Source organism: Diabrotica virgifera, chromosome 3, assembly GCF_917563875.1.
Source record: "Diabrotica virgifera virgifera chromosome 3, PGI_DIABVI_V3a".
Lineage (NCBI taxonomy): Eukaryota > Metazoa > Arthropoda > Insecta > Coleoptera > Chrysomelidae > Diabrotica > Diabrotica virgifera.
Window position 1 is genome coordinate 184,101,010 of NC_065445.1, and position 27,142 is coordinate 184,128,151.

General features: G+C 34.7%; 1 protein-coding gene across 2 annotated transcripts in view; it reads right to left on the minus strand.

Moving 5' to 3' along the window:
- Positions 1 to 27,142, minus strand: part of LOC126881452 (glutathione S-transferase-like) — a 137,783-nt gene that overhangs the window by 22,936 nt on the left and 87,705 nt on the right. For both annotated transcript variants that reach the window (XM_050645735.1, XM_050645736.1), the window contains exon 4: positions 24,639 to 24,781. In XM_050645735.1, the coding sequence (XP_050501692.1) occupies positions 24,639 to 24,781 (143 nt within the window). The remainder of the gene's footprint in view (positions 1 to 24,638; positions 24,782 to 27,142) is intronic.

Here is a 27,142-nt window from a genome sequence, read left to right on the forward strand (position 1 = left end):
GTATCACCGAATCGGGAAGAAGAGCTCACGACGTATTTGAAGATGCCAGCAAGGTGGCGAATATTGGAAAAAATAAAAAGAGATTTCTGGAAGATTTGGAGGCAAGAGTACCTGCAACAGTTACAACAAAGGAATAAATGGCATAAAACGCACCCAAACATAGAAAAAGAAGAAATAGTCATAATTAAGGAAGAGGATACACCTCCAGGTAGATGGCCATTAGCAAGGGTAATAGAAACACACCCTGGAGCGGAGGGATTAACCAGAGTAGTGCCAGTGAGAAAGGCAAACGGGAAAATAACAAAAAGGCCTATACATAAGCTGATAAAATTGGAAAAAGAGAAACAGGAAAAACCAAAGAATTCATCAGGATCAAGATGGAAGAAAATACTAATCGCAATAATGTTTTTAACACTATTAAAAACCATCAATGCAGAACTGTATAAAATATACAATCCGGAACCAGGGTTATTTACAGAAGACCTTGGAGAGGTTTACATAGACCGGGGAACATTCCGAATAAAGGTGCTAATCGAAAAAGGAAGAGTTCAAAAGGAGCATCAACTGATAGGAAGTATGATAGAAAGCATACAGGTCTGTGTCAAGAGACAAAAATCGTAAACTGTAAAGAGATAATAGGGAAGTTAGAGGAAGGACGAAGGAAGGCGGAGTCAGTAAGTGAGGCGTTGACAGTAGAAATAAAAGGAAGAGAAAAAAGAGGAATATTAGGCACAATATTAACCTCCATATTTGGAGTGAACGACGAAGCCTATAGTGACATTGAGACACTAGACAAAAACCAGAGAGAATTGATAAAGGGGTCACAGCATCAGGCAAAGATAATGTTAGAGACAATAACGTCAATAAACCACACGGAGATGAGGATAAATGAACAACTGAATAAGTTCCAAAAAGCACTAACAACCGGTCTACAAGATATATCTAGAGGTCTCAACGAAGTAGAGGACAAAGCACAAAGATTAGAAACCGAATATAGCACGTTACGAATACAAACTATAGCATTACAAGTTACGGAGTTCATAAACGAATATATTCAATTTTACGAGGGAATATTAAACCTTCACTACAACCACGGCCATTTCATTGATATAATAAAGCCGGGTCAAATAGCCAAGTTAATAGAAAGAGCAGGGAAGATACTACCACAAGGAGTGGAAATACGACGACAACCCATTATAGAAACGGAGGTTAGCCATGACGACAAATATATAAAGGTCATCGGCTACTTCATAGTGACAGGGAGAAATAATTACAACATGCTCAAGGTCACTGCGATACCACTTAAGGTCGAGGGGTCAGTGTTGCATTCATTTGTCGCTCCAAGAAATCTACTGATTGTAGATTATAACACTCTCCACTACTTCGAATTGACCGCAGAACATAAAGCAAGATGCTTACAGTTGGCACGGTCACAGATAGCGTGCTCCCCAACGGCTGTAATGAACATGGATACCAAACCAAACTGTATACTGGAAGAAATTTATGAGCGATCTAAGAATAGCACATGTCCAGTGGTTACCCGGGCAATACATCAAGCTCAGTGGAGTAAGATGGGTACACCCAACCTCTGGTTAATAATCACACCGATTCCGATACACCTGTCCATTATCTGTGATGGAAATCGAAACGAAAGAGTTCTGGAGCGAGTCACATTTCTGAAACTCTCGCCCCGATGCATCGCCCAAACGAAAAACATTACACTACTCCCAACTAGCAGTGGAGTGGAGACAGCGATAACCAGTTACCTAAAGACTCCGATCACTCCCGTAGCGCAGTTGCTGACGATGACACGACGTAAGTTAAGTACGACTCAACCCACACACATTAACACACAAGGAGATGAGTTCCGTACTATACTATTGGAAGAAGAGAGTCTGGAGCAAGAAGTCGCGCATACGCCTTGGCGAAAGATACACGAATCACATTGGGCTTATTTAACGGCCACCGGGGTCATTACTTCGATAGTGGTGATTGGTCTGCTCATATTGTGGAAATACTGTCCTGTTACACGAAAATGTCGCTTAGTTAAAACACTTAGTCAGAAACCCGAACACGAGGTACCTACATTAGCTCGCAACCGGAAAGACGACTCCCCGTCGACTTCCAAAGCCGACATCCCTCTCAACACCTTTTCATCTAATAGTCCCAATTTTGATCTAAATATAGAGTCGGACGTTGAAAGCTAAGTTAACAGTTGGAGAAATATTGATTATTCTTAAACTATTTATTAATAAACTATTTATGTTGTAATATTAGAAATATACTTATTATATGTTATGTTTATGTTATACTTGTAAATTTCGAACACTGACACTTGGGACCGCTGTTCCGGCGGGCAGTATGTCCAATAACAAATATTCAGAATTCATATCCGGTATTGAACAGAATAATTAGACCACCCAGTAGATTGCACGAATTTATTTGTTTTTATATTCACACACGTAGATTATTAGTTTAGATCCAAATTGGTCAATTATCAACAATATAATTTGGAAATGACACGAAAGTGCTAACAAAAGTAGAATTATTTACCTTAATTAAATATACAAATAACGCGGGCATCGTGTCACCAATGACCCAATTTAAGCTTCTATAAAACCAAGATATCTGGCCTAGAAAAAGAGCATTCATCAGTCTACATCAGTCTTTAGCTAATCGCGTATCAGTAATTAATCAGTGTTCGGAAGTACTCCCGGGGTAGAATTACCCTAGTGTCGGTTCTATCAATAAATACCTTTATCGCTATTCGGTGTTTATATCCTTATCTTTATACACATATAGAACAATTTGGTGTTGGAGAATAACTTTCACTTTGGATGTCTGGGTTAAGCCATCTTTTGGATCAATTGTATCACACTAATATTTGATTTAGAAATTTCAAAAAAAATTACAGGCAGAGTTTTTTTACAAATCATGTCTATTTTACAAAACATGTCTATTTTAACATGACCCGTAGGTTGAGTATTCATAATCTCAAAATGCATTTGTATTTATTTTTTTTTCAAATGCGTTTAACTTTTTTTGGAGATGGCTGCAGGTCTATCTTTTTTGTATTATGTGTATTTTATCAATGTTTGTATAAAGTAAGCGCCACGCTACTAGATACATGGGTGGGTACCTAATTGCTATGCTTATGGGCTAATCCGGTCCGTTCTCAGATGTGACTTTCATCCCAGTCATAATATTACAAGACTTTAAAACTTTTACAACTTTAACAAAATGACAACTTTAAACGTCAAATAAAGCTGATCTATTGTTTGTCAACTTTCTATGTTAATAGACTAAGTCTATGTTAATGTCTAAAATCCATTCATTTTACAGATTCCCAACTGTAAACGATTCCCAAACACGCATGGAAGCTAAACAGGGTCGTCTTAAAGTGTATCTTAAAAACCAACACGCTACCTACAATTTGAATCTGCAGACTGACCAGTTTGGACCTGTAAAAAGAGAATCAGCCTTGTTTAGGGCAATAAATTACATTTAACAGCCTCTTGACGAATGAGACGGCGAATAGTAACACGTGCGTTTGTTTATAGTTGGGAATTTGCTATGTGAATGTGGTTTAAGCTTCTATACATGTTATATAAAATAAATAAATAAATCTTCTTCTTCTTTCTCGAAACTCCTTATGCCCCTCAGGGGCGTCGGAGGTTTTATTCATCTTCTATCCATCTCTTCCGTTTCTTGCGGTCCTTTGCTAACTCTTTCATTTGTTGATGTGTTTTTCCTTTTTCCTGTCCAATATCTATAATCTGATCGATCCATCTCTTCCTTGGCCTCCCTTTCCTTCTTTTACCATATATTTTCGATTCCATCACCTGCTTTGGTAGTCTTCCCTGGTCCATTCTGTTAATGTGTCCATACCATTTTAATTTTCTTTTTTGTATCTTGGTTATTATCGATTCCTGTTTCAGTCTTTGTCTAATATCTTCATTTCTTATTCTGTCCAATTTCGTTTTTCCTGCTATTTTTCTTAACTGCTTCATCTACGCTGCGTTTATTGTACTGTCTACTTTTGCATTGTTTACCCATGTCTCACTTGCATATATTAAAGTTGGTACAGAGATTGCGTTGTATACCTTCAATTTTATTTCTTTATCTATTTCTTCCTTTCCAAATAATGTTTTATTTAGTGCATAGTACTTATTTGCTTTTTTTTTCCAAGGTATTCAAACGTCGAGACTTTCTATTATTTCGTTTTTGCACCTAAATATCGTTTGGTTTATTTCTTCCCTTTTCTTTTGGGTTACTATCATGGTCTTCGTTTTCTTTACATTTACCTCCATTTTCAAATTTTCTATTTCCTCCACCCAGATATCGATTAATTTTTGCATTTTCTCTTTATTGTCTGCTATTAGTACTAAGTCATCTGCATATAGTAATCCCTCCATTCTCACTGGTACTAAATTCCTGTACCCTATTATTGACTGTAATTGCCTTGACCTTCTTTTAGCGCTCTTCATTACTCTATCCATTACTAATATAAACAAAACTTGTCCCCTTGTTTTATTCCTCTCCTTAGATTTATTATCGGCGATCTGTTTCCGTTTATTTGTACTTCAGCAAGTACGTTTCTATATGTACTTTTTACCACGCTTACTATCTTTTGCGGGATTTGCAGATCATCCATTACTGACCATATTACTTCTCTATTTATAGAATCAAAAGCAGCTTTAATATCTATAAACGTAATATATAAGTCTTCTCCTATTTCGTTTTTCCTTTCAATTATATTTCTCAATATGTATATATTATCTGTTGTTCCTCTTTCCTTCCTAAAAGCCGCTTGTTCTTCTTCTAGTTTTCCTTCCAGTTCTTTCCTGAGCTTCCTTTCTATTATCCCGGTGTAGACTTTATATGCCACTGATGATAAGCATATAGCCCTATAGTTATCACATTCCGCTTCATCTCCTTTCTTGTGTATTGGTATCAATAAATTTTCTTCCCAGTCTTCCGGTATCTTTTCTGTTCTCCATGCTTCCCTCATTATTTCCAGTAGCCAAAGCTTGCCTCGTTCTCCCACGCATTTCATCATCTCTGGATCTATGTCATCGGCACCTCCCGCTTTTCCAATCTTTATTCTTGCCAATCCTTCTTCAATATCTTTGATATGAATTTCGTCTACTCGATTGTCTCTATCCACTTCTCTTGCCTGCTGTCCTCTCTCCTCATTTTGTTGGTTACTTGCCTCGAATTTTTCTTTATAGTGCTTATTCCATATGGTTAGTATGTCTTGTATGTTTGTTTTCAATTCATTTCGCTCATTTCGAATTCCTATTATTTGTTTCCTTTTTGTTCCTTTCATGCTTCTTATTTTATTCCAAAACTGTTTATTGTTATTCCCAAAACCTTCGTTCAATTCTTCACCGAATTCCTTCCAGCTCTTCTTCTTCGCATCTTTTACTAGTTCTTTCATTATATTTCTCTGTCTTCTGTATTCGTCTCTGTCTTGCTCTTCATTTGTGTTTATGTATCGCTTCCACATTTCTTTCTTCTTTTTTACAGCTTGCTTTATTTCCTTATTCCACCATCCAGTTCTTTTATTATTCTTCCCATTCTTTCTTATTCCACATACTTGTTTTGCAGTGTTCCATAACGTGTCTCTCAATTTTTTCCATCTCTCTTCCATATTCCATATTTCCTCATTGTTTTCATGCTGTTCGAGTATTTTATCTGTCTCTCTTGGTATAACTTCCTCATTTCCATATTTTTCATCTTATGTGTTGCTATTCTTGTATATTGAGGACTCTCTATTATTTCCATTAGTTTCATGTTTATCTCTGCTGTCACTAGTCTGTGTTGGGTACCGAGTTCGGCTTCGTTCTCTGTTTTATATTTTGTATCGTTAGTTCTGCGTCTCGAGGATATACTATGTAGTCAATTATGCTTCTCGCATTTCTTTCTTCTGCTACGTATGTATATTTTTCGTTTCTCGGTTGATACCAGAAAGAATTACCTATTAATAAGTCATCTATTTGGCAGAAACTTATCATTCTTCTACCATTTCTACTTATCGTCTCTTCTCCATACCTTCCCAAGAAGCCTAATGCCATATTTTCATCATTTCCTATTCGTGCATTCCAGTCTCCTAGTAAAATGATGTTTTTGCTTTCCTCTTGTATCTCATCAATAAGTTTCTATATCTCATCATAGAATAGTTCTGTTTTTTCATGCTCTGTTCCTTCTACCGGTGCATATACCTGTATTATGTGACATTCTTCTTCTTCTAACTCTATTTTTATGTATATGGTTCTTGATGATACTGGTTTGAATTTGGTTATTCTTCTATTCATTTCTTTCGTTACAACTATTCCCACGCCTTCTTTTGCCCTTTGTCCTATCTGAACTCCGAATAGTATAAGTATGTGCTGCCCTCCGATATCGACAATTCCATTTCCTACTTTATTCGTCTCGCTTATTCCTATCAACTGCAGCTCAAATATTTCCATTTCCTCTGTTAATTCACGTTCCTTTCCTGTTATCGAGGTTATATTCCATGTACCTATTCTCGTTTGACATTTGTTTTCATTTTGCTTTTCTTCCTTTTTATTAGTTTTCCTCGTTGTTTGCTCTTTCATATTACTGGATGTTCCATGTCCTTTCCTGGTCGTCATCAATGTCTCTCCGTCCAATTCGCTTATCAGTTTTTTGGATGGATTGTTCTTGGGTATTTGTTGCTTATCTCAGGTATTAGTTTATCCGCATCATTGTCCCATATCCATTCTTCGCTATCTATTATTATTTTTTGAAACCTTACCTTAAATAAATAAATAAAAAATATAATTAAAAAATATAATACAAAAAAAATAATAATAAAAAAACAGAGTAAAAAACTTAGTAGTAGTAATAGTTTTAAATTTAAATACTAAGCATATATTTTGTAAAAGAGAGAACTGAAAACACATTGACTGGCCAGTTGGTTGCTTAAACCAGTGCCAATAAAACATAAACACACACACATACATTTTCTGACGTTCTAAACGTCACTAGACATAATAAACATTGCAACAAGTGAAGGGTCTAGGAGTGTAATAGCTCAATGTTCCTATGTATCTAATAGGATGGCACTTACTGTATATTTCATTAGCTACAACTCTGCTTCTACTAGGTCTAGAGACCTCGTACATACGCCATTGTTTTCACTATATTTTTGCTAAGAATGCTTTTTATTTTTATCAAATACTTACTTTTTGAGTTATTTGCGAAAAACCGACTAAAAACGTGTTTTTCTTTGTCGAAAAATAAATGAATATATTACACTCGCAAATAACTCGAAAAATATTAACTTAGTGAAAAAACGCTATACTGTTTTGGATTATCGCGTCAACGAATATTTTACTGTGCAAAATATGAAGAACGAAAGTAAATTGCAAATTACATTGTTGTTTATTGGAATAATTATTAGATCCATTTACTTTCGTACTTCTTATGTTGCACACTAAAATATTCGTTGTCGCGATAATCTATTTCCGGACTTATTCCGAACGTATATTTTTTCACCCCGAGAAGGGGTGAAACTCACTCCCAGGACAAAAGCACACATCGGTATAATATCACTTTCTTTTCTTTAACATGTTAGCTATGTTTATGCCAAACATGTCAATTCAAGCGGTTCTTTAAAATTTAGAGGTTTTGCAATATTTTACCGTCAGTGAATGGACTATAACAGCTAAAACTCTACCTAGTCCAATTAATGAAGCTTAAAATAGGACAGAACCTCGCAATTTTTACAGAATGAATCGATTTGGAAATTTGAGAATAAGTAGTGGATAGTCCAAGAATCAAAATCTATATGAGGCCGAAAGGCGCCTTTACCGTGGGGGTGGTTGCCACCCCGTCTCGGCGGTGGAAATTTTTTATTTTATTTTGACCTCAAAAGTTGGTAAAAACATTTATTCTAAGCAAAAAACGTTCTATGCATTTTTGTGATAAAATTAACAGTTTTCGATTTATTCGCTATCGAAAGTGTTAGTTTTATATCGAAAAAATCAATGTTTTTAATCAGTTTTCTGCTAATAACTCAAAAAGTTTTCATTTTATCAAAACAACTTTGCTTAACAAAAATGTTCCTTTTAAAAAAATAAACAAAACCTATTTTTTAAATTTTCTTTAAGACCAATAGTAATCGCGCTATACTTTATTATAAATATGTTAGCTCTTCTTCGTCAAATGCTAAATATTGCAGTTTCAAAGTCAACAGACCGGAAAACTATGCATTTTTCGAGGATAACTTGTTCAAACTAGTTTAAAGTACTTAAAAATGTCTATCTCCATGAATAAAAGAATAGTCTCTAGCTCAAAAATTAAATGACATAATAAAAAGAATGTCAGTCCCTATTTTTTGCAGCGAAAAAATGATCGGAAACTTCCTCCTACTGACCACCCTAATTAAAATTAGTCATTTACCTTATTTGGTCGTCTTTATTTTTGTATTGTTAATAGGTTCTAGACCTAGAAGTTTGACCGGCTTAGAATGATTAGTTTTAAAAATAAATGGAGCTAAAAGCGAATAACGAATTTTTGTAGTTTGGTAAATAAATAAGGGCCTTTTCTTCAGAATAGAAAAGTTAGGATCAAACATATGAAAAAATAATTAAATATAAAATGGTAGCTTATTTAACTCCCAAGAAATTCGTTTGCAAAAATTTTTTACGGCAAAATTTGAGTGACCTATTGACAATTAAAACTTATAATAACATGCAAAATCCGCCTTTACCAACCCGTTCAAAGTCACCTCTTTTTGCGACGGAGGACTTTAAAAGGATTTAATATTAATAGCCTTATAAATCTTGTAAAAACCTACAAAATTCTTTTTTACCAAACTTTATAGTATGAAAGATAAAAAGTTACGTATCAAAAATTAATATATTTTTTTGAAAAAAAAAGAAGCAATCCAATTGGAAGCATAATAATGTAAGTTAGCGCTGTTTTTAGTCATTGGCCTTATTCATTCTTCTTTATTTATGTATTATTAATAGATTCCAGAAGTTTGACTGGCTTAGAATGATTAGTTTTAAAAGAACTGGAGTTAAAAGCGAATAAAGAATTTTTGTAGTTTGGTAAAAAATGCCATTTTCTTCAGAATAGAAAGGTTTGCATCAGAGATACGGAAAAATGTTTCAATATGAAATTGTAGGATATTTAGTTCTCAAGAACTTGGTTTGAAAAATTTTATTCTACGGTAAAAATTGAGTGAATCGTAAATGAGTATAATATCGAAAAACATTGATTTTTCGATATAAAACGAACACTTTCGATAGCGAATAAATCGAAAAATATTAATGTTATCAAAAAAATGTATAGAACAGTTTTTGCTTAAAATTAACATTTTTATCAAATTTTGCGGTCAAAATATAATAAAAAATGTCCACCCCCGAGATGGGGTGGCAACCACCCCCATGGTAAAAGCGCCTTTCGTCATCATATAGATATTGATCCTTGGACTATCCACTATTTATTCTCAAATTTTCAAGCAAATTGATTCATTCTGTAAAAATTGCGGGGTGAAAAGCTTCAGTTCCTGGACTAACCATGTAACTGAACATTTTAAAAATGTTATCGTAAATATATGGTAAAACTGTGTAAATGCCTGCATAATACATGATTCACTATCGTTTAAAATAACTCACTAATTAAAATACCACTCACTAAAAAAGTTTGTCACACAACTTTTTAAGTAAACATGAAACTACCGAAATCTGAAGACAAAATTATTAAAAATTAACAACTCCTCTTTTGATTTGTCTAAACATCTCGGACAAATCCCGTTGTTATCTAAATTATTCAACGATGACACAGTAAAATTTTCAAAAGGAAATATTTACAGCGACCAAAGATACAGCGAGAAAAAATTTGAAAAATCATTAAAATTGATTTTTCACATTTTTGCATAAAATTTTATTTTTGAACATGTTCCACCAATTCTAAATAAAAATAAACTTCATATTCGGATTCAACGACCTCGAAAACATAAAAATGGCTAAAATTTGCCATTCACCTATCATGGTCGCTTTTTAGATTATCTAAGCCCCAAATTAGGGGTGTGCTGCTCGCCTATAATGAGAATATCGTGATTTATGATACTAAGAAATGGGATACCTATAATAATTTATTTCTTGAATAGGTATGAAAAAAATGATATATTTTTTATATTACAAAAGAAACGATAAGAGGTTCATTACATCTAGTTGTATTCAATCTACATATTGAAATAAGATAAACATTTAATTTATAATATTTTTATGAACTAACAACACTTCATAAAAAGTATGTACAAAATAATATAAAATGAGTGTTTCTTTGCAATGCAAGGACAAAGTTAATCAATGAGTATTTACTATTATTCATCTAAAAATAGATAAAATGTTATTTACTTGGTGATTTCATTTAGAAAAGCACATTACCTAACAATCGTTATTATCGTTTACTCAGTAATAAAAGCAACTCATAGGTTTAGAAGTTAAAACGTTTTTATGGAATGTTAGATAAAAGTCAAGCAAGATAAAAAAAAACTTACTAATTGAGGAAAACAATACTACTTAAAAAAGTATCAATATCTAGCACCTCAAAATTAAAATCGAAACAAAAATTATCTTATTTAGAACTACCTCAATATACACCCTGACAATGCGGCCAAAGGAGGCAGTGCAATCATCATAAAGGATAATATATGTCATCATGAAGAGTTGGAATATAAAACTGAACATATTCAAGCCACTACAGTACACATAAAAACTAAAACTTTTAAAATAAATATAAGTTCAATATACTGCCCACCTAAACATTCCATTAAAAAAGAGCAGTATAATGAATTCTTGAAAAGCTTAGGGGAAAGGTTCATTATTGGAGGTGACTTCAATGCAAAGAACACACACTGGGGCTCTAGAATCACTACTACTAAGGGAAAAGAGCTTTTGTTAGCCATTAAATAACAGAGGTGTGAAGCACTATCAACTGGTAGACCAACCTACTGGCCTACGGATAGAAACAAGACCCCTGATTTAATAGACTTCTTTATTATTAAGAATATTTCAACTAATTTCATAGACATTGTTGACAGTTGGGACTTAAATTCTGATCATTCCCCTATATTACTAACCATGAGTGACAGGATTATTAAAAAACAAGGTAACCCCACATTAACAAATAAATGGACGGATTGGGATAGTTTTAAGCTAAGCCTTGAAGAGAGAATAAATCTAAGTGTACCAATACAAAACGCAGAGCAATTAGATAAAGAAGCAGAATTGTTGGTGAACAATATCCAGCAAGCAGCATGGGAAAACACTCCTACGCTGAAACCTAGGCTAAAAGGAAATAATTATCCAAGGGAAATAAGGAACATGATAATTGAAAAAAGAAAACTGAGAAGAATCTGGCAACAAACAAGATCTCCTCAAGATAAGACTAAACTAAATCGTGCAAGTCAACAACTCAAAAGAACTATCCTACAATTAAAGAATGACTCGATTAATTCTTACTTACAGGAGCTAACAGATGACGGTAGTACAGATTATTCCTTATGGAAAGCTACTAAAAGACTGAAAAGACATATTATGCACTCTCTTCCTATTAAACTAGAAAATGGTAACTGGGCCAGAAATAGTGCACAAAAAGCAGAGCTATTTGCCATACATCTTGAAAATACATTCAAACCAAATGAACCTCAAGGGGATGAAGAAAGATGGGAGGAACCTGTTCAATTAGAGGAAGAAATTCGGTTAACTACACTAAAAGAAGTACTTGAAGAAATAAGGGAAAATATTAATCCGAAGAAAGCTCCGGGCTACGATCTAATTACGGGCGAGCTATTGAAAAATCTTCCCCGAAGAGCTATCGTAAAATTAACAAACCTCTTTAACGGTGCATTCAGATTAAAATATGTACCAATGATATGGAAGATGGCAGAAGTCATTATGATTCCTAAACCAGGAAAACCAGCACATGAGGTTTCGTCATACAGACCGATATCTCTGCTTCCTGTAATATCGAAGCTGTTTGAGAAACTGCTCCTTAAGCGAATAAAACCAATTATTGAAGCAAGGAATTTGATACCGACACATCAATTCGGATTTAGAAATAAGCATTCAACACTTGACCAGGTGCACAGAATCACAAATATTATCGAAAGATCCCTAGAAGAAAAGAAAGTCTGTTCAACTGTATTCCTTGACGCTGCACAGGCTTTTGATAAAGTCTGGCATGAAGGTTTAACATACAAACTAAAATGTTTTTTACCTATACAGTACTCAAAACTTTTACAGTCATACATAAAAGAACGACATTTTAGAATTAAGCAAGAAGACTGTTTTTCAGACTTAAAAGAAATTAGAGCAGGTGTTCCACAAGGCAGTGTGTTGGGTCCGGTCCTATACCTACTATACACGTGTGATATACCTGTACTGGAAAAAAACACAGTTGCCACCTTTGCTGATGATACAGCTATTCAAGCAGTAGGGACGACAAGTGAAGAGGCGACCAACAAGGTCCAAATAGCAGTTAACCAAATCTATAAGTGGACACAAAAATGGAGAATCAGGCTAAATGAAGCTAAATCTGTCCATGTTAATTTCACCAACAAAAAAAATACAATATATACCAGTTATAATCAACAATATCCAAGTACCATATGCAGATACTGCTAAGTATTTGGGTATAACATTAAGGCGGAGATACATATGCGCTCTGCTCGGTGTGCGAGCCGCTCGCGCGCAGCGTATTCGTCAGATTAGTACGTGTTTTCAAGTGACGCACAAACGGCACGCACACGGCGCACCACGATCTAAATTCTGTCGGTTTTTCAACAAACGCTTTGATGGTTCGCAATACGTATTTGGACGGGTTTGCGAGTGGTTTGTTGGTTTTGGCGCGCATGAGTTGAATATTTGTAAGTAATGGAATGGTCGGAACTGTCGGAAGGAAATATCTAACTTATTGATGTTTACCGTGGAAAATCATTATTGTGGGATCCTTAATAAAGAACCATTTAATTTAAAGAAACAACTTAAATCCGATCTGAACGGAAATAGAAGCTGAAATAAAAAAATGTACATGCGGACCTTTTTAAAAAATGTTAGTTCATTGTTGTACTAAAAATAACATGTATTAAAAATAAGATTTACTATTTTATTTGGGCATAAGCCACAATTCGAGTTTGAAATCAAGTTTACTTGACCTTTCGACTTTCACTTCGGAAATAGTTATCAATATCAAAAAAACATTCATAAGCAGATATTTTATGTGTCACCGGAAAGCGAAATAGGTAACGCACGACTTGGAGAACCTATAGTTTTCTAACTTCGTGTCTGGTGAAGCAACGCAGTTGAAACGAGCGGAATATTATAATTGTGTCACCGGAAAGCGAAAAAGGTAAGGCACAACTTGGAAGACCCAATAATTTTCTAACTTCGCTTCTCGTGAAGCAACGGAGTTGGAACAAGCAGATATATTATAATTGGGTCACCGGAAAACGAAAAAGGTAACGCAAAACTTGGAAGAGCGTATAGTTTCCTAACTTCGCTTCTGGTGAAGCAACGGAGTTGGAACAAGTAGATATGTTATAATTGTGTCGTCGGAAAGCGAAAAGGTAACGCACATCTTGGAAAAGCCTATAGTTTCCTAACTTCGCTTCTGGTGAAGCAACTGAGTTGGAACAAGCAGATATATTATAATTGGTTCACCGGAAAGCCAAAAAGGTAACGCAAAACTTGGAAGAGCCTATAGTTTCCTAACTTCGCTTCTGGTGAAGCAACTGAGTTGGAACAAGCAGATATATTATAATTGGGTCACCGGAAAGCCAAAAAGGTAACGCACAACTTGGAAGACCCAATAGTTTTCTAACTTCGCTTCTGTTGAAGCAACGGAGTTGGAACAAGTAGATATATTATAATTGGGTCACCGGAAAACGAAAAAGGTAACGCACAACTTGGAAGAGCCTATAGTTTCCTAACTTCGCTTCTGGTGAAGCAACTGAGTTGGAACAAGCAGATATATTATAATTGGGTCACCGGAAAGCCAAAAAGGTAACGCACAACTTGGAAGACCCAATAGTTTTCTAACTTCGCTTCTCGTGAAGCAACGGAGTTGGAACAAGCAGATATATTATAATTGGGTCACCGGAAAACGAAAAAGGTAACGCAAAACTTGGAAGAGCGTATAGTTTCCTAACTTCGCTTCTGGTGAAGCAACGGAGTTGGAACAAGTAGATATGTTATAATTGTGTCGTCGGAAAGCGAAAAGGTAACGCACATCTTGGAAAAGCCTATAGTTTCCTAACTTCGCTTCTGGTGAAGCAACTGAGTTGGAACAAGCAGATATATTATAATTGGTTCACCGGAAAGCCAAAAAGGTAACGCAAAACTTGGAAGAGCCTATAGTTTCCTAACTTCGCTTCTGGTGAAGCAACGGAGTTGGAACAAGTAGATATGTTATAATTGTGTCGTCGGAAAGCGAAAAAGGTAACGCACATCTTGGAAAAGCCTATAGTTTCCTAACTTCGCTTCTGGTGAAGCAACTGAGTTGGAACAAGCAGATATATTATAATTGGTTCACCGGAAAGCCAGAAAGGTAACGCAAAACTTGGAAGAGCCTATAGTTTCCTAACTTCGCTTCTAGTGAAGCAACTGAGTTGGAACAAGCAGATATATTATAATTGGGTCACCGGAAAGCCAAAAAGGTAACGCACAACTTGGAAGACCCAATAGTTTTCTAACTTCGCTTCTGTTGAAGCAACGGAGTTGGAACAAGTAGATATATTATAATTGGGTCACCGGAAAACGAAAAAGGTAACGCACAACTTGGAAGAGCCTATAGTTTCCTAACTTCGCTTCTGGTGAAGCAACTGAGTTGGAACAAGCAGATATATTATAATTGGGTCACCGGAAAGCCAAAAAGGTAACGCACAACTTGGAAGACCCAATAGTTTTCTAACTTCGCTTCTGGTGAAGCAACGGAGTTGGAACAAGTAGATATATTATAATTGGGTCACCGGAAAACGAAAAAGGTAACGCACAACTTGGAAGAGCCTATAGTTTCCTAACTTCGCTTCTGGTGAAGCAACGGAGTTGGAACAAGTAGATATGTTATAATTGTGTCGTCGGAAAGCGAAAAAGGTAACGCACATCTTGGAAGAGCCTATAGTTTCCTAACTTCGCTTCTGGTGAAGCAACTGAGTTGGAACAAGCAGATATATTATAATTGGGTCACCGGAAAGCGAAAAAGTTAACACAGGGCTTGGAAGAACCTATAGTTCTCTAATTTCGTTTCTAGTGAAGCTACGCAGTTGAAACAAGCAGATACATTACAATTGTGTCACCGGAAAACGAAAAAGGTAACGCATGACTTGGAAGTACCTATAGTTCTCTAATTTTGTTTCTGGTTGTAGGAACAAGCAGATATATTATGGTAGGGGAGCAAAGTATGCTAAATGTGCAGTCACTCGAGCGCTTTGGGGACCTATTGGGTTGTGATTATTAGGTCCTAAAACCAAAAAAGTTAAGTAAAATTTTCCATTTTAGTGGGGACTTCCCATATTTTTAATTTAATTTTCCATTTCCAACAATGTTTTTTCCGATTATAGCGCCATCTATCCATAATTCAAAAAAATGTTTCGAATAAAAGTTGTTTATTTTTATACAAACAATCCAAATCTGCATTAAGAAACGGGGGCTACCATTTAAGATTTTAAACTAACCCCCCACCTCACCTCCGTGGGGGTCGTGTTTGAAACCATTCGATATATTTTTCAAAAATATTGATAATGTGTATTTTGCAGTTTTTCGATATGATGTTTATTTTGCGAAAGATCGCGGGATTTGTATTTAAAATTTTAAATTTACCCCCCACCCTTCTCCGTGGGGGGTCAAGTTTGGTATTTTTCGATAGATTTTTGAAAAATATTGAACACGTAGTTTTTAGTTTTTCAATCTGACGTTCATTTCGCGAAATATTCGCTTTTTTTTGTGAAACTTTTTGACTCACCCATTTCCGTACGGCCCGCTCAAATCGTCATATTTTTGAAATATAGACTCTTTTGCATGTACTTAACTTACCTTATCTTAATCTGACAATTTCGAGTATTTTTAAGGATAGATTTTTTTTCGGGCCCCCCTGAACGAACTCCCCTGTGTTAAGAGCCAATATATGGTGGAGGTACATCTGCAGGGTACCACGTTTCTCCCCATATGATAATCTGACGCGCTCGAGTAACTGCAAAAATCCCCGCTTGGGCTCCCCTACCATTATATTTGTGTTGCCGGGAAGCGAAAAAGGTAGTTCCCGAAATGTTCCCAAACTGTGGCTTATTCCACATAAAATAGTAAATTGCATAAGATGACACAAGATAATAGTTTTAGAACAATACCAAAATAAGATGTAGTAGAAGTACAGGACAGAGACATGATTATCTACAAAATTACTAAACGTTCGTAAGTTTCCTCTGGATCGTCAAAATGAAAAATTTTAACAAACATTTACCGCGCCACGAACGCGCGGCGCACACACGGCGCGGAGTTCGTCGCGCGGATATCTGTCTCCGCCTTTAGATGCAAAACTACGCTGGAAGGTGCACGTTAAGAAAAAAAGGGAAGAACTAAATATAAGATATAAAAGAATGTATTGGCTAATTGGAAGAAACTCCACATTGTCGATGCATAATAAGTTACTAATTTACAAAAAAATATTGAGACCTGTATGGACTTATGGATGCCCACTATGGGGGTGTACTAGACCAAGTAATATAACAGTAATACAAAGATTCCAGAACAAAATACTAAGAAATATTGTAGATGCTCCTTGGTATGTTACAAACAGTGATCTCCATAAGGACCTAGGAGTGGAAACTGTGGATATAATCATCAAGAAGATGGCAGGAAGTCACGAGCAACGACTTCACATGCACGAGAATATTGAGGCAATCCAGCTCCTCGATACTACTGGGCAAGTTAGAAGACTGAAGAGGACAAAACCTTATGAACTAGTTTAAGTGATAGGTGATAGTGAAAAGCAGAGCATAGTGCTTGTGCGCGTTAGTGTGTATGCTAGAATAGTGCACTATCTTGTTAGGTTAGATAAGAGACGCTATGGGGCAAGCTCTTAATTTTAAGGAACAGTAATAATTTAGGTTAGATTAAAATTGCTCATTGGTCAAGTATGACCAGATTGTAATTGTAATAATCATCATCGTAGTGATGATTATGGGAGAAAAAAAAAATTTAGAACTAAAAACACCGGAATAAATCAATTTTTGAATAGAGCATCTATCGACTAACTTTTTGCATTGTGTTGTGACGTCAGAAAAAAATTCTACAATAAAAAAATAGCCGGACATGCATAATTGCATTAATTAACAGGTTCATAAACGGGTCAAAATCAGTAGGTACATTAAGGACCAGTTCTTGTTACTTGGCGGTTTTTGGGGTAGCTGAACATGAATAAGCTATCAGAACCGACATCTGTAGTATAACTATAATAAGTAGTTAAATAAAGAAAAGAAAATGAAAAAATACAATATAATAGAATATATGACGATCAACGACACACATGAAAACGAAAAAAGTTTATGGGGTGAATATATTATGCTAAAAAGGAAAGGAAATTAAACTAAACAGACTTGTAAAATGGGAATTTTGAAAGAGGGCAACTACATAAATATCGAAATACCTTCCAAATCAAATAAAAACTCATAGGTCTGGATCCCGCTTATGAAAAAAAAGTTGATTAATAGCAAGCTGAAAATTTGTTATTAGCTTAAGGGTGTCTAGTCGGACAAACATTGATATATGGGAACACTGGAACAGGGGAAGTTTTAACTGTGGAATAGGTTAAAAATTTGGAACGGTCAGACCACGAAAACGGCACATTTATTTTGTCCGACAGAACAGACTTAAACACTCCGAACAGAGATTAAACTCTCATGCAAAAATCAGACTGCTATTTATCACCAAATTGGCGTTTTAATGAGTGGAACATGTAGAATATGTCAAATGACAGGAATTATGACAGGTGATAAATAGCAGTCTGATTTTTGCATGAGAGTTTAATCTCTGTTCGGAGAGTTTATGTCTGTTCTGTCGGACAAAATAAATGTGCCATTTTCGTGTTCTGACCGTTCCAAATTTTTAACCTGTTCCACAATTAAAACTGCCTCTGTTACAGTGTTCCCATATAACAAATTTTCAGCTTGCTATTAATCAACTTTTTTTTCATACGCGGGATCCAGACCTATCATACAAACATCTAGTGGTGCGGTTGGATAATAGTCCAGAAAGCCACTGCGCATCCGCTAGGAAAAATATTCTAATTCGGATTTTTTGCACAATCTTACTCAAAAAGGACCCCTTTTACCAAATTTGCATGTTGCCAGGACCAAAAGTTGGTCAAAAATTTTTTAAATGTTTTCTTTTTGTTTTTTTTTTCTAAAATTATTTTTTTTGCGCGGAACAAAATTTTTTTAGGTTTTTTGGATCATTCCAAACAGAAAAGGTCTTTAGTGACTTTTCTCTAAAGTTGATAGTTTTTGACATATTAGCGATTAAAAATTGAAAAATTGCGAAATCGGCCATTTTTAACCCTCAAAAACTATATGAAAAACTGAAAATTTGAATGTTACCAAGGTAGGTAGATATTCTTTAAACATCGATTGATGAAATCCCGAAGAGTTTTTTGCAATACAATATCAAAAACCCCTTTGTTTTTTAATTGCCAATCAAGCGTGCGAGACACTATTTTCCACCGTTGCATGTGTATACAGTATGGTGCAAATGAAAGGAATAAATTCGTTATTTCGTAAACCGGTGACTTTAAGAAAAAATCCCAAAACAGGTCGGTTTTTATTTTTAAGATATGATATTGTGTCATATTATAGTATACTAGTGACGTCATCCATCTGGGCGTGATGACGTAATCGATGATTTTTTTTAAACGAGAATACGGGTCGCGTGCTAGCTCATTTGAAAGGTTCGTCAATTCTCTATTTAGTAATATAAACATTTACATAATTATTTATACAGTGTGTCCAATAATTTAATTTTTTTGTCAATTTGCCAAATGAAATAATTAAAAAAAAATTTGGACACCCTGTATAAATAATTATGTACATGTTTATATTACTGAATAGAGAATTAAAGTACCTTTCAAATGAGCCAGCACACGACCCGTATTCTCATTTTAAAAAATCATCGATTAGGTCATCATAGGTATACTATATATGACACAATATCATAACTTAAAAATAAAAACCGACCTGTTTTGGGATTTTTCCTTAAAGTCACCGGTTTACGAAATAACGAATTTATTACTTTCATTTGCGCCATACTGTATACATATGCAACGGTGGAAAATAGTGTCGCGCACGCTTGATTGGCAATTAAAAAACAAAGGGGTTTTTGATATTGTATTGCAAAAAACTCTTCGGGATTTAATCAATCGATGTTTAAAGAATATCTACCTACCTTGGTAACATTCAAATTTTCAGTTTTTCATATCGTTTTTGAGGGTTAAAAATGGCCGATTTCACAATTTTTCAATTTTTAATCGCTTATATGTCAAAAACTATCAACTTTAGAGAAAAGTCACTAATGCCCGGTTGCACCAACAGATCTTAAACTTAAGACGAGAATAACATAAGTATTAATATAATATAATTATAATATATTATAATAAAAATATCATAATTTAGTAATAGATATGATTGATAATAAGGTAAGAATCTAAAATTATAGTGCAATGGAAGTGATACTCAATGAGGCCCTATCTATAAATAGAGCTTAGCTAAACTGGAGCTTAAGATCTGTTGGTGCAACCAGGCATAAAGAACTTTTCTGTTTGGAATGATCCAAAAAATTTAAAAAAATTTTATTCCATGCAAAAAAAATAATTTTAGAAAAAAAAAACAAAAAGAAAACATTTAAAAAATTTTTGACCAGCTTTTGGTCCTGGCAACATGCAAATTTGTTAAAAGGGGTCCTTTTTGAGTAAGATTGTGCAAAAAATCCGAATTGGAATATTTTTCCTAGCGGATGCGCAGTGGCTTTCTGGACTATAAAAAAATATCAATATGCATAAATATGGATATAAAAAGTATTGTCCTTAAATAGTAAGAATTTATTTACCATATAATAATAAACTATCAATATTTTAATTAGGTAAATAATTTTTGCACAAAACTGAAAAACGTATTCTACTAAACGGATACCGGCTAAATAACATCAGGTGTGCATGTGTCACCATAGTATTTGCAGACAACCTAGAAGACCTATAAATCCTTATCAACATAGTAATTTCTTAATTATAGTTAACAACATGGAATCATATAAACGAAATAATAAAAAAAGTAAGAACTAAAAAAGGATACCAAATGGGAGAACAACAACTTAAAATAATCTGCTATGCAGACGATGCAATACTAATCTCTCAAAGTGGAGATGATTTACAACGTATGCTGCACCAATTTAAAGCATTTGACAGGGTCAAATTAAAGGATGTTATCCATTTGTTATACTCAAGAGACGTACCTCTAGGAATAATTAAAACGATCGAAAACATCTACCAGAACAACACAATAAAAGTAAAAGTATCCCTATTCCACGAACATACGCCTGTTTTGGATTACTTCGAAAACGAATATTTTACTGTGCAAGTAAAATATGTTGCACAGTAAAATATTCGTTGTCGAAATAATCCAAAACAGGCGTATGTTCGTGGAATGGCCCATAGAAGATGAACTAACTGATCAGGGCCGGCCCTAGCTAATTTTATAGTGTAAGCAAACAGTAGTTTTGGCGCCCCCCCCCCCCCCGATAAACCGTCATACACTACACCGTAGAACGGTAAATGTCACATACCTTGTACCTAAATAGTAAACAAAGGGGAACAAATTAGGAGAAAAAAAATAGCTGACAAACCAGAGTTTATGTTTATTTACCAGTGTTCATTTACAAATACAGTGACACATTGTAGACTACAATTACGATACATTACATTATTAAGTTATATGATGTATGATAGAAAACACAAAATCGTCTACAATCAATATTGTGTGTACAAGTCATTGTTAAACGTCAGGTTGTATTACAGACAATTCAAATTAAAAAATAATAGCCTAATAATTACAATTAAGATACTCAATGTTGCAGTTAAAAAGGAATTCGTCTGGCTTTTAATTTTGTAAACTCTTGCAGTAGAATGTCCGTTTCCATTTCATTTAGGGCATCATTTTCAATCGCCAAGGTTGCTAGACCACTTAAGTGTTCTTGGCTCAAATTTGATCGTAGGTAAGTTTTTATCAGTTTTAATTTGGAAAAACTTCTTTCGCCACTGGCCACGGATACTGGCAGCGTTAACAAGATTCTCAATGCTACAAAAATATTTGGAAAAGTATCCACATAACCACGTTTGGTTATAAAAGACAACGCTCCAGCTGGGTGACTTCTAGGGGGCAGCATTGGTCCAAAGATTTGAAGCTCATCAAACAGCTCATCTCCGTTAATGTCATATTCTTTTGGTTTGTCATCTCCATCACCACCGCTCAAAACTATTTCAAGGTGTTTGCAGGCTTTCTTCAACTCTGATTCACTCCATGCTTTTCCTAAGCTAGCAATATCATAGAGAAATTTAAAACCTTCACTATGGTTTTCCATCAGTTCAAATCTCTCCATTAACGAGGATATTGCTCTATCAAGCACAACAAAGAAGAAATTTACTTTAAACAAATCTTTACCAGAACTTGCAGCTTCATCTTCACTCTCGTAAGAAAATTGTTTTTTAACTCTTCTTGGTCAAACTGTTTTTTCTTGTTCAAAGTCACCTGCAACATCAATTTTTTCTGCAAGTTCCTTTGCATCAGTAATGACGCTGTTTAGTCCTTCTTCAGATCTCATAGTTTCCAAAAATGATTTTACATTCTTAAGAAGATCTATTGAACTTTGAAGATCATTTGTGACCTTTTGCATCAGTTTACTAACCATGTTTGTTTTATACAGGATCTCATGACAAGTTACAATACAACACAGAAACTTGAAGCTTTGCAGTTTTTTTACTAGTCCTACGGCAGTATTTCTACCAAATGCATCAAGGTTCTTGTCTTGAGAAGCTTCATATAATGCATCATATACTTCTTCAATATGGTACCTCAAGGGTAATAATGCCTCAATTCTACTTTCCCACCTAGTGTTGCAGAGTGGTTTGACTGTTACGACTCGAAACGTTTTTCAGCAAAATACTCCATCTTTGAGTAGAACTTGAAAAAAAGTTATATATTTCTTGTATGGTGCTGAAACAGTCTACTGCACTATTGCAAGACAGAGCTGCATCGTTAATTACCAAGTTCAGGGAGTGGTTTCCACATGGAACATAAAATGCTCTAGGATTTAGATCAAGGATCCTCTTCTGAACTCCAACATGCTTTCCCTTCATTGCCGAACCATTATCATAGCCCTGACCCCTCATGTTTTTTAAAGGAATTCCTTGTTCCTTTAGTTCTTTCAATAATGCTTCTGTGAGACCTTCACCTGATGAATCTTTAATAGGAATGAAACCTAAAAAATGTTCTTTAATTACCACATCTTCATTTTCAGTAATCTTCACAAGTCTTATCACAAACGTCATTTGCTCAGTATGGCTAACGTCAGGAGTGCAGTCTAATATTATCGAATAATATGTGGCTTGCTGTAGGTCTTGCAAGATTTTATCTTGGATCTTGGCTGACAAGAACAGAATGAACTCGCTCTGGATATTTTTGCTCAAATAATGAACGTGTGTTTCTTTTGAGTTGATCCTTCTCACATGTTCAGCCATAAAAACATCAAACTTTGCTATGTGTTCTACCAATTTTAAAAAGTTTCCGTTGTTACGTTCAAAAAGAACATCCTTTTTCCCTCGAAAGGCCAACCCCTGTGTCCCCAAAAACTGTACTATACACAGTAATCGTTTCAGGACTTGGTGCCAATGTTCAGTTTCAGCATGGAACTAACTGATATTGATCCAATTAAAGCTGGCAATGGTATAAGACAGGGGGATTCCTTGAGTCTTTTATGGATGGAACGTGATCATGAATGGAATAATAAAAAAAGTAAGAACTAAAAAAGGATATTAATGGGAGAAAAACAACTTAAAATAATCTGCTATGAAGACGATGCAATACTAATCTCTCAAAGTGAAGATGATTTACAACGTATGCTGCACCAATTTAACATAACCGCCAGAAAATTTAACATGTTAATTTCCCCAAAAAAGACAAATTGCATGGTTATACCAGCGGATCCAATAAGATGTAAATTGGAGCTGGAAGCTCAGATATAAGAACAAGTGATAGAGTTTAAATACCTAGGCATCACACTATTTAGCTACGGAAGGGTCGAAACAGAAGTGGAAGATCAAGTGAACAGAGCACACAGAGCAGCAGGTTGCCTGATTGACACAATATGGAGAAATAAAAATATCGGAAAAGAAATGAAAGGCAGAATTTACAAAACAATCATCAGACCAATAATGACATACGCGGCAGAAACACGACCCGGCACAGAGAGGACAAAAAGATTGCTCGAAACAGCGGATTTGAAAACCCTTCGAAAAATCGATGGTAAGACTCTATGAGACAGAGCTAGAAGTACAGATATGCGACGGAGATGCAAGGTGGATATCATTAATAACTGGGTAAGAAACAGAAGAATAGAATGGAATGACCACATAAGCCGAATGACAACAAATAGGGTAGTCTGGTCAGCGAGAGACGGTTCACCAATAGGAAGACGATCAGTGGGAAGACCACGAAAACGATGGAACGATAACTTACTAGAGGCACATTGAAAAAACGGACAGAGTCATGTCCATACAAATAGAGGAAGAAGAAGAAGAAGAAGAATACGGAATCAATATAAACGTAAAGAAGACAAACCTTATGATCATTAGCAAGAAAAAGATAACAGGAGGTCAACTCTACATCAACCAAACCCCTGTTTAAAGCGTGGCGTACCACATAACCAAAATAAATTAGAATTGGAGCAGCAACAAGAGATAAGAGCGCGCATCGGAAAAGCTACATTTTCCTCCAACCGTATGAAGGCCTTCTTTAAGAGCCACCACCTCTCTCTTAGTATAAAAGTAAGAATTCTGCGATGCTACGTATTTTCTGTCCTTTCTTTATGGTGTTGAATCGTAAACGTTGAACTAAGATATGTGCAGGAAATTGGAAGCATTTGAGACGTGGCTATATCAGAGAATTTTTAAAATCCCTGACTGACCGGGTCACAAATGAGGAAATTCTCAAAAGAATGAAGAAGAGCCGAGAGGTACCGATCAGTATCAAAAAGTTAGAGTACTTTGGACACATTATGCAAAATGAATCCAGATATGCCCTCCTACAAGCTATCCTGCAAGGAAAAATATTTGGAAGAGAGGTTCAGCAAAAAGAAGAACATCCTGGTTAGAGAACCTCAGAACCTGGTTCAACACGACATCTATGTAGCTTTCCGCGCTAAGATAAATATTGCCATGATGATCGCCAATATTCGTGACAAATAGGCACAACAAGAAGAAGAAGAAGAATTAAATAATATTTTATCCATTGAGTTTGACAGACAGTGTCGAGTTTGACGCACAGTGTCGAATTTGTAACTTACTTTTCCAGTAGCCAAATAACCATTATTTTTCTGTACTTGTGCTTCCAACTTTTCAAGATAGAATGGGAGAACGTCCTCAAACAATGGTTTTTTCTTTGTCTCTTTAACTGCAGGGTCGTTTTCATAGTGGTAAGCAGCGATCTCTAAAAACAATACATTCATTAATAAATTATACGTTTGTATACACATTACCTTTATACAGTGAGCACGTAAAGGATGGAATAAATTCATTTTTTTTTCACGAAAGAGTGATTTTTGAAATAAATCCCGAAATAGGTAGATTTTAGTTTTTAAATAATGATGTTTTGGTATATATGCCATACTAATGACGTCATCCAACTGGGCGTGATGACGTAATCGATATTTTTTAAATGAGAAAAGGTGTCGTGTACTAGATCATTTAAAAGGTTATTCAATTCTCTATACAGTAATATAAACTTTTATAATTAACTATTTAGATGGGAAATAAGCCACAATTAAATTAAAAAAAATAATTTTGGCAACAACACCCGATTTGGGCGTCGCGCGTCGAAATGTTAATAAAATAATTTTTTTCAATTTATTTGTGGCTTATTTCCCATCTAAATAGTTAATTTTAACCCAATAATTTAAAGCCCTGAATTCCGCGAACAAAAAAAGTTTATTAATAGCAAGCTGAAAATTCGTTAATAGCTTAACGGTGTCTAGCCATTTTTGTAAAAGACTAAGTCTGAGATGGCCTCATATCTAAATTTGAATCTTTGTATGTGTAGTATATGTTGTCCAAATTATGTGCTTCTACCATTAAATGCACAATAATTCTTATAATATTTGGACGAATCTGCCGCATATAGGTACATGTGAAGATCCGTTTTGCATTTATTAAATGGTAATTAACATAACTAAAAAGTTCAAAATATTTCCTAAAAAATATTTTACGCTCTTTTTAATGGCCGTATTAACTTTTTGAAAAATTAATACATACAGGGTGAAAGAATTGAAAAAAACAACATATTTTTACATAAAAACCAGGAAAAACACAACTTCTGGTACACCTATTCTTCCGGTTCAATACCTCGATCTTATATAATATATCAAGAAAAGAACCTATATACCAAATTTGTTGAAATCTGTTATTTCCTTAAAAAGTTATCGTGCTATTAGTCACATATGTATAGGCGCCATTTTGAATCCCCGCCATTTTTGTAAAAGGCAAAATCTGAGATGGCCTCCCATCTAAATTTGAACGTTTATATGTGTAGTATATGTGGTCCAATTTATATGTTTCTATCATTAAATGCACAAATGCACAATTCTTATAATATTTGCACGAATCTGCCGCACTACATGCAAAAATCAGACTGCTATTTATCACCAACATAATTCCTATCATTTGACATGTTCTACGTGCCGGACTAATTAAAATGTTTATTATAAATGCTAGTTTTCACAATCATAAATTTGTAAGGATGACTCGCTCCACAATTAAAATCACGTTCCACAATTAAAATTTTCCCTGTTGCTATTGAATAAGCTTTTAAAAACAACCTGCTGTTAGTTTTCATAATCATAAACTTGTCAGGATGACACGTTCCACAATTAAAATTTCCCCTCTTCTAGTGTTCACATACATTAAAATTTGTCCGACTAGACACCGTTAAGCTATTAAGGGGAACGGAACAAAATGGAAAATTTTGACGCATGTCAAAATTTTTAATGTGTTTTAAATGTATTAATTTTTTTCGAATCCAGAGAAAACTAATAAATATTTTTGAAAACTTTAAACGCAGAATGAAAGATTACATTATTACCGAGAGCCGAAAGTCCCTGAAAACTTCTATAATGTTTATATTAATAAGTTACAGGGGTGAAAATAAAATTTAGTGTGATTTTTAGTTGCAAATATTTCATTTAAAAGAAACTTTTTATTTATTCTAATGGACTTTCGGCCCTCGGTAATAAAGTAGTCTTTTACTCTGCGTTTGAATTTTTCAAAAATACTTATTAGTTTTCTCAGGATTCGAAAAAACTGAATACATTTAAAACACATTGAAAATTTTGATATGAGTCAAAATTTTGCATTTTGCTCCGTTCTCTTAACAAATTTTCAGCTTGCTATGAATAAACTTTTTGAAGTTATACTTCTTTGGGCACGAGGGTGAATTTTTACATTCCCTGGCGCATGCGCACACCGACTGTATGGTATTAACATATTAGTCGCTCAAACGTTATACGGGATCTGATTGAGTGTTAAAATCATGTGTCAATAATTGTGCAATATGGAGATTACGGATAAAAAAATGTTGTGTAAGTGTATATTAGTTTATGTTGTTGTGATGGCAGAGAAAAAAGCAAGTTTATATTTGTAGTGACTTTTTAAATAGTTTTTTAAAAGCGACAGGTACGTAATAATTGTAAATGGTTCAGTATCCTAATAAAAAATTACATAGGTTCCTACCTATTTGGAGAATTTAAAATGAATCTACCAAAATAGTATGTAATGCATTGATATAAATAATTTGATT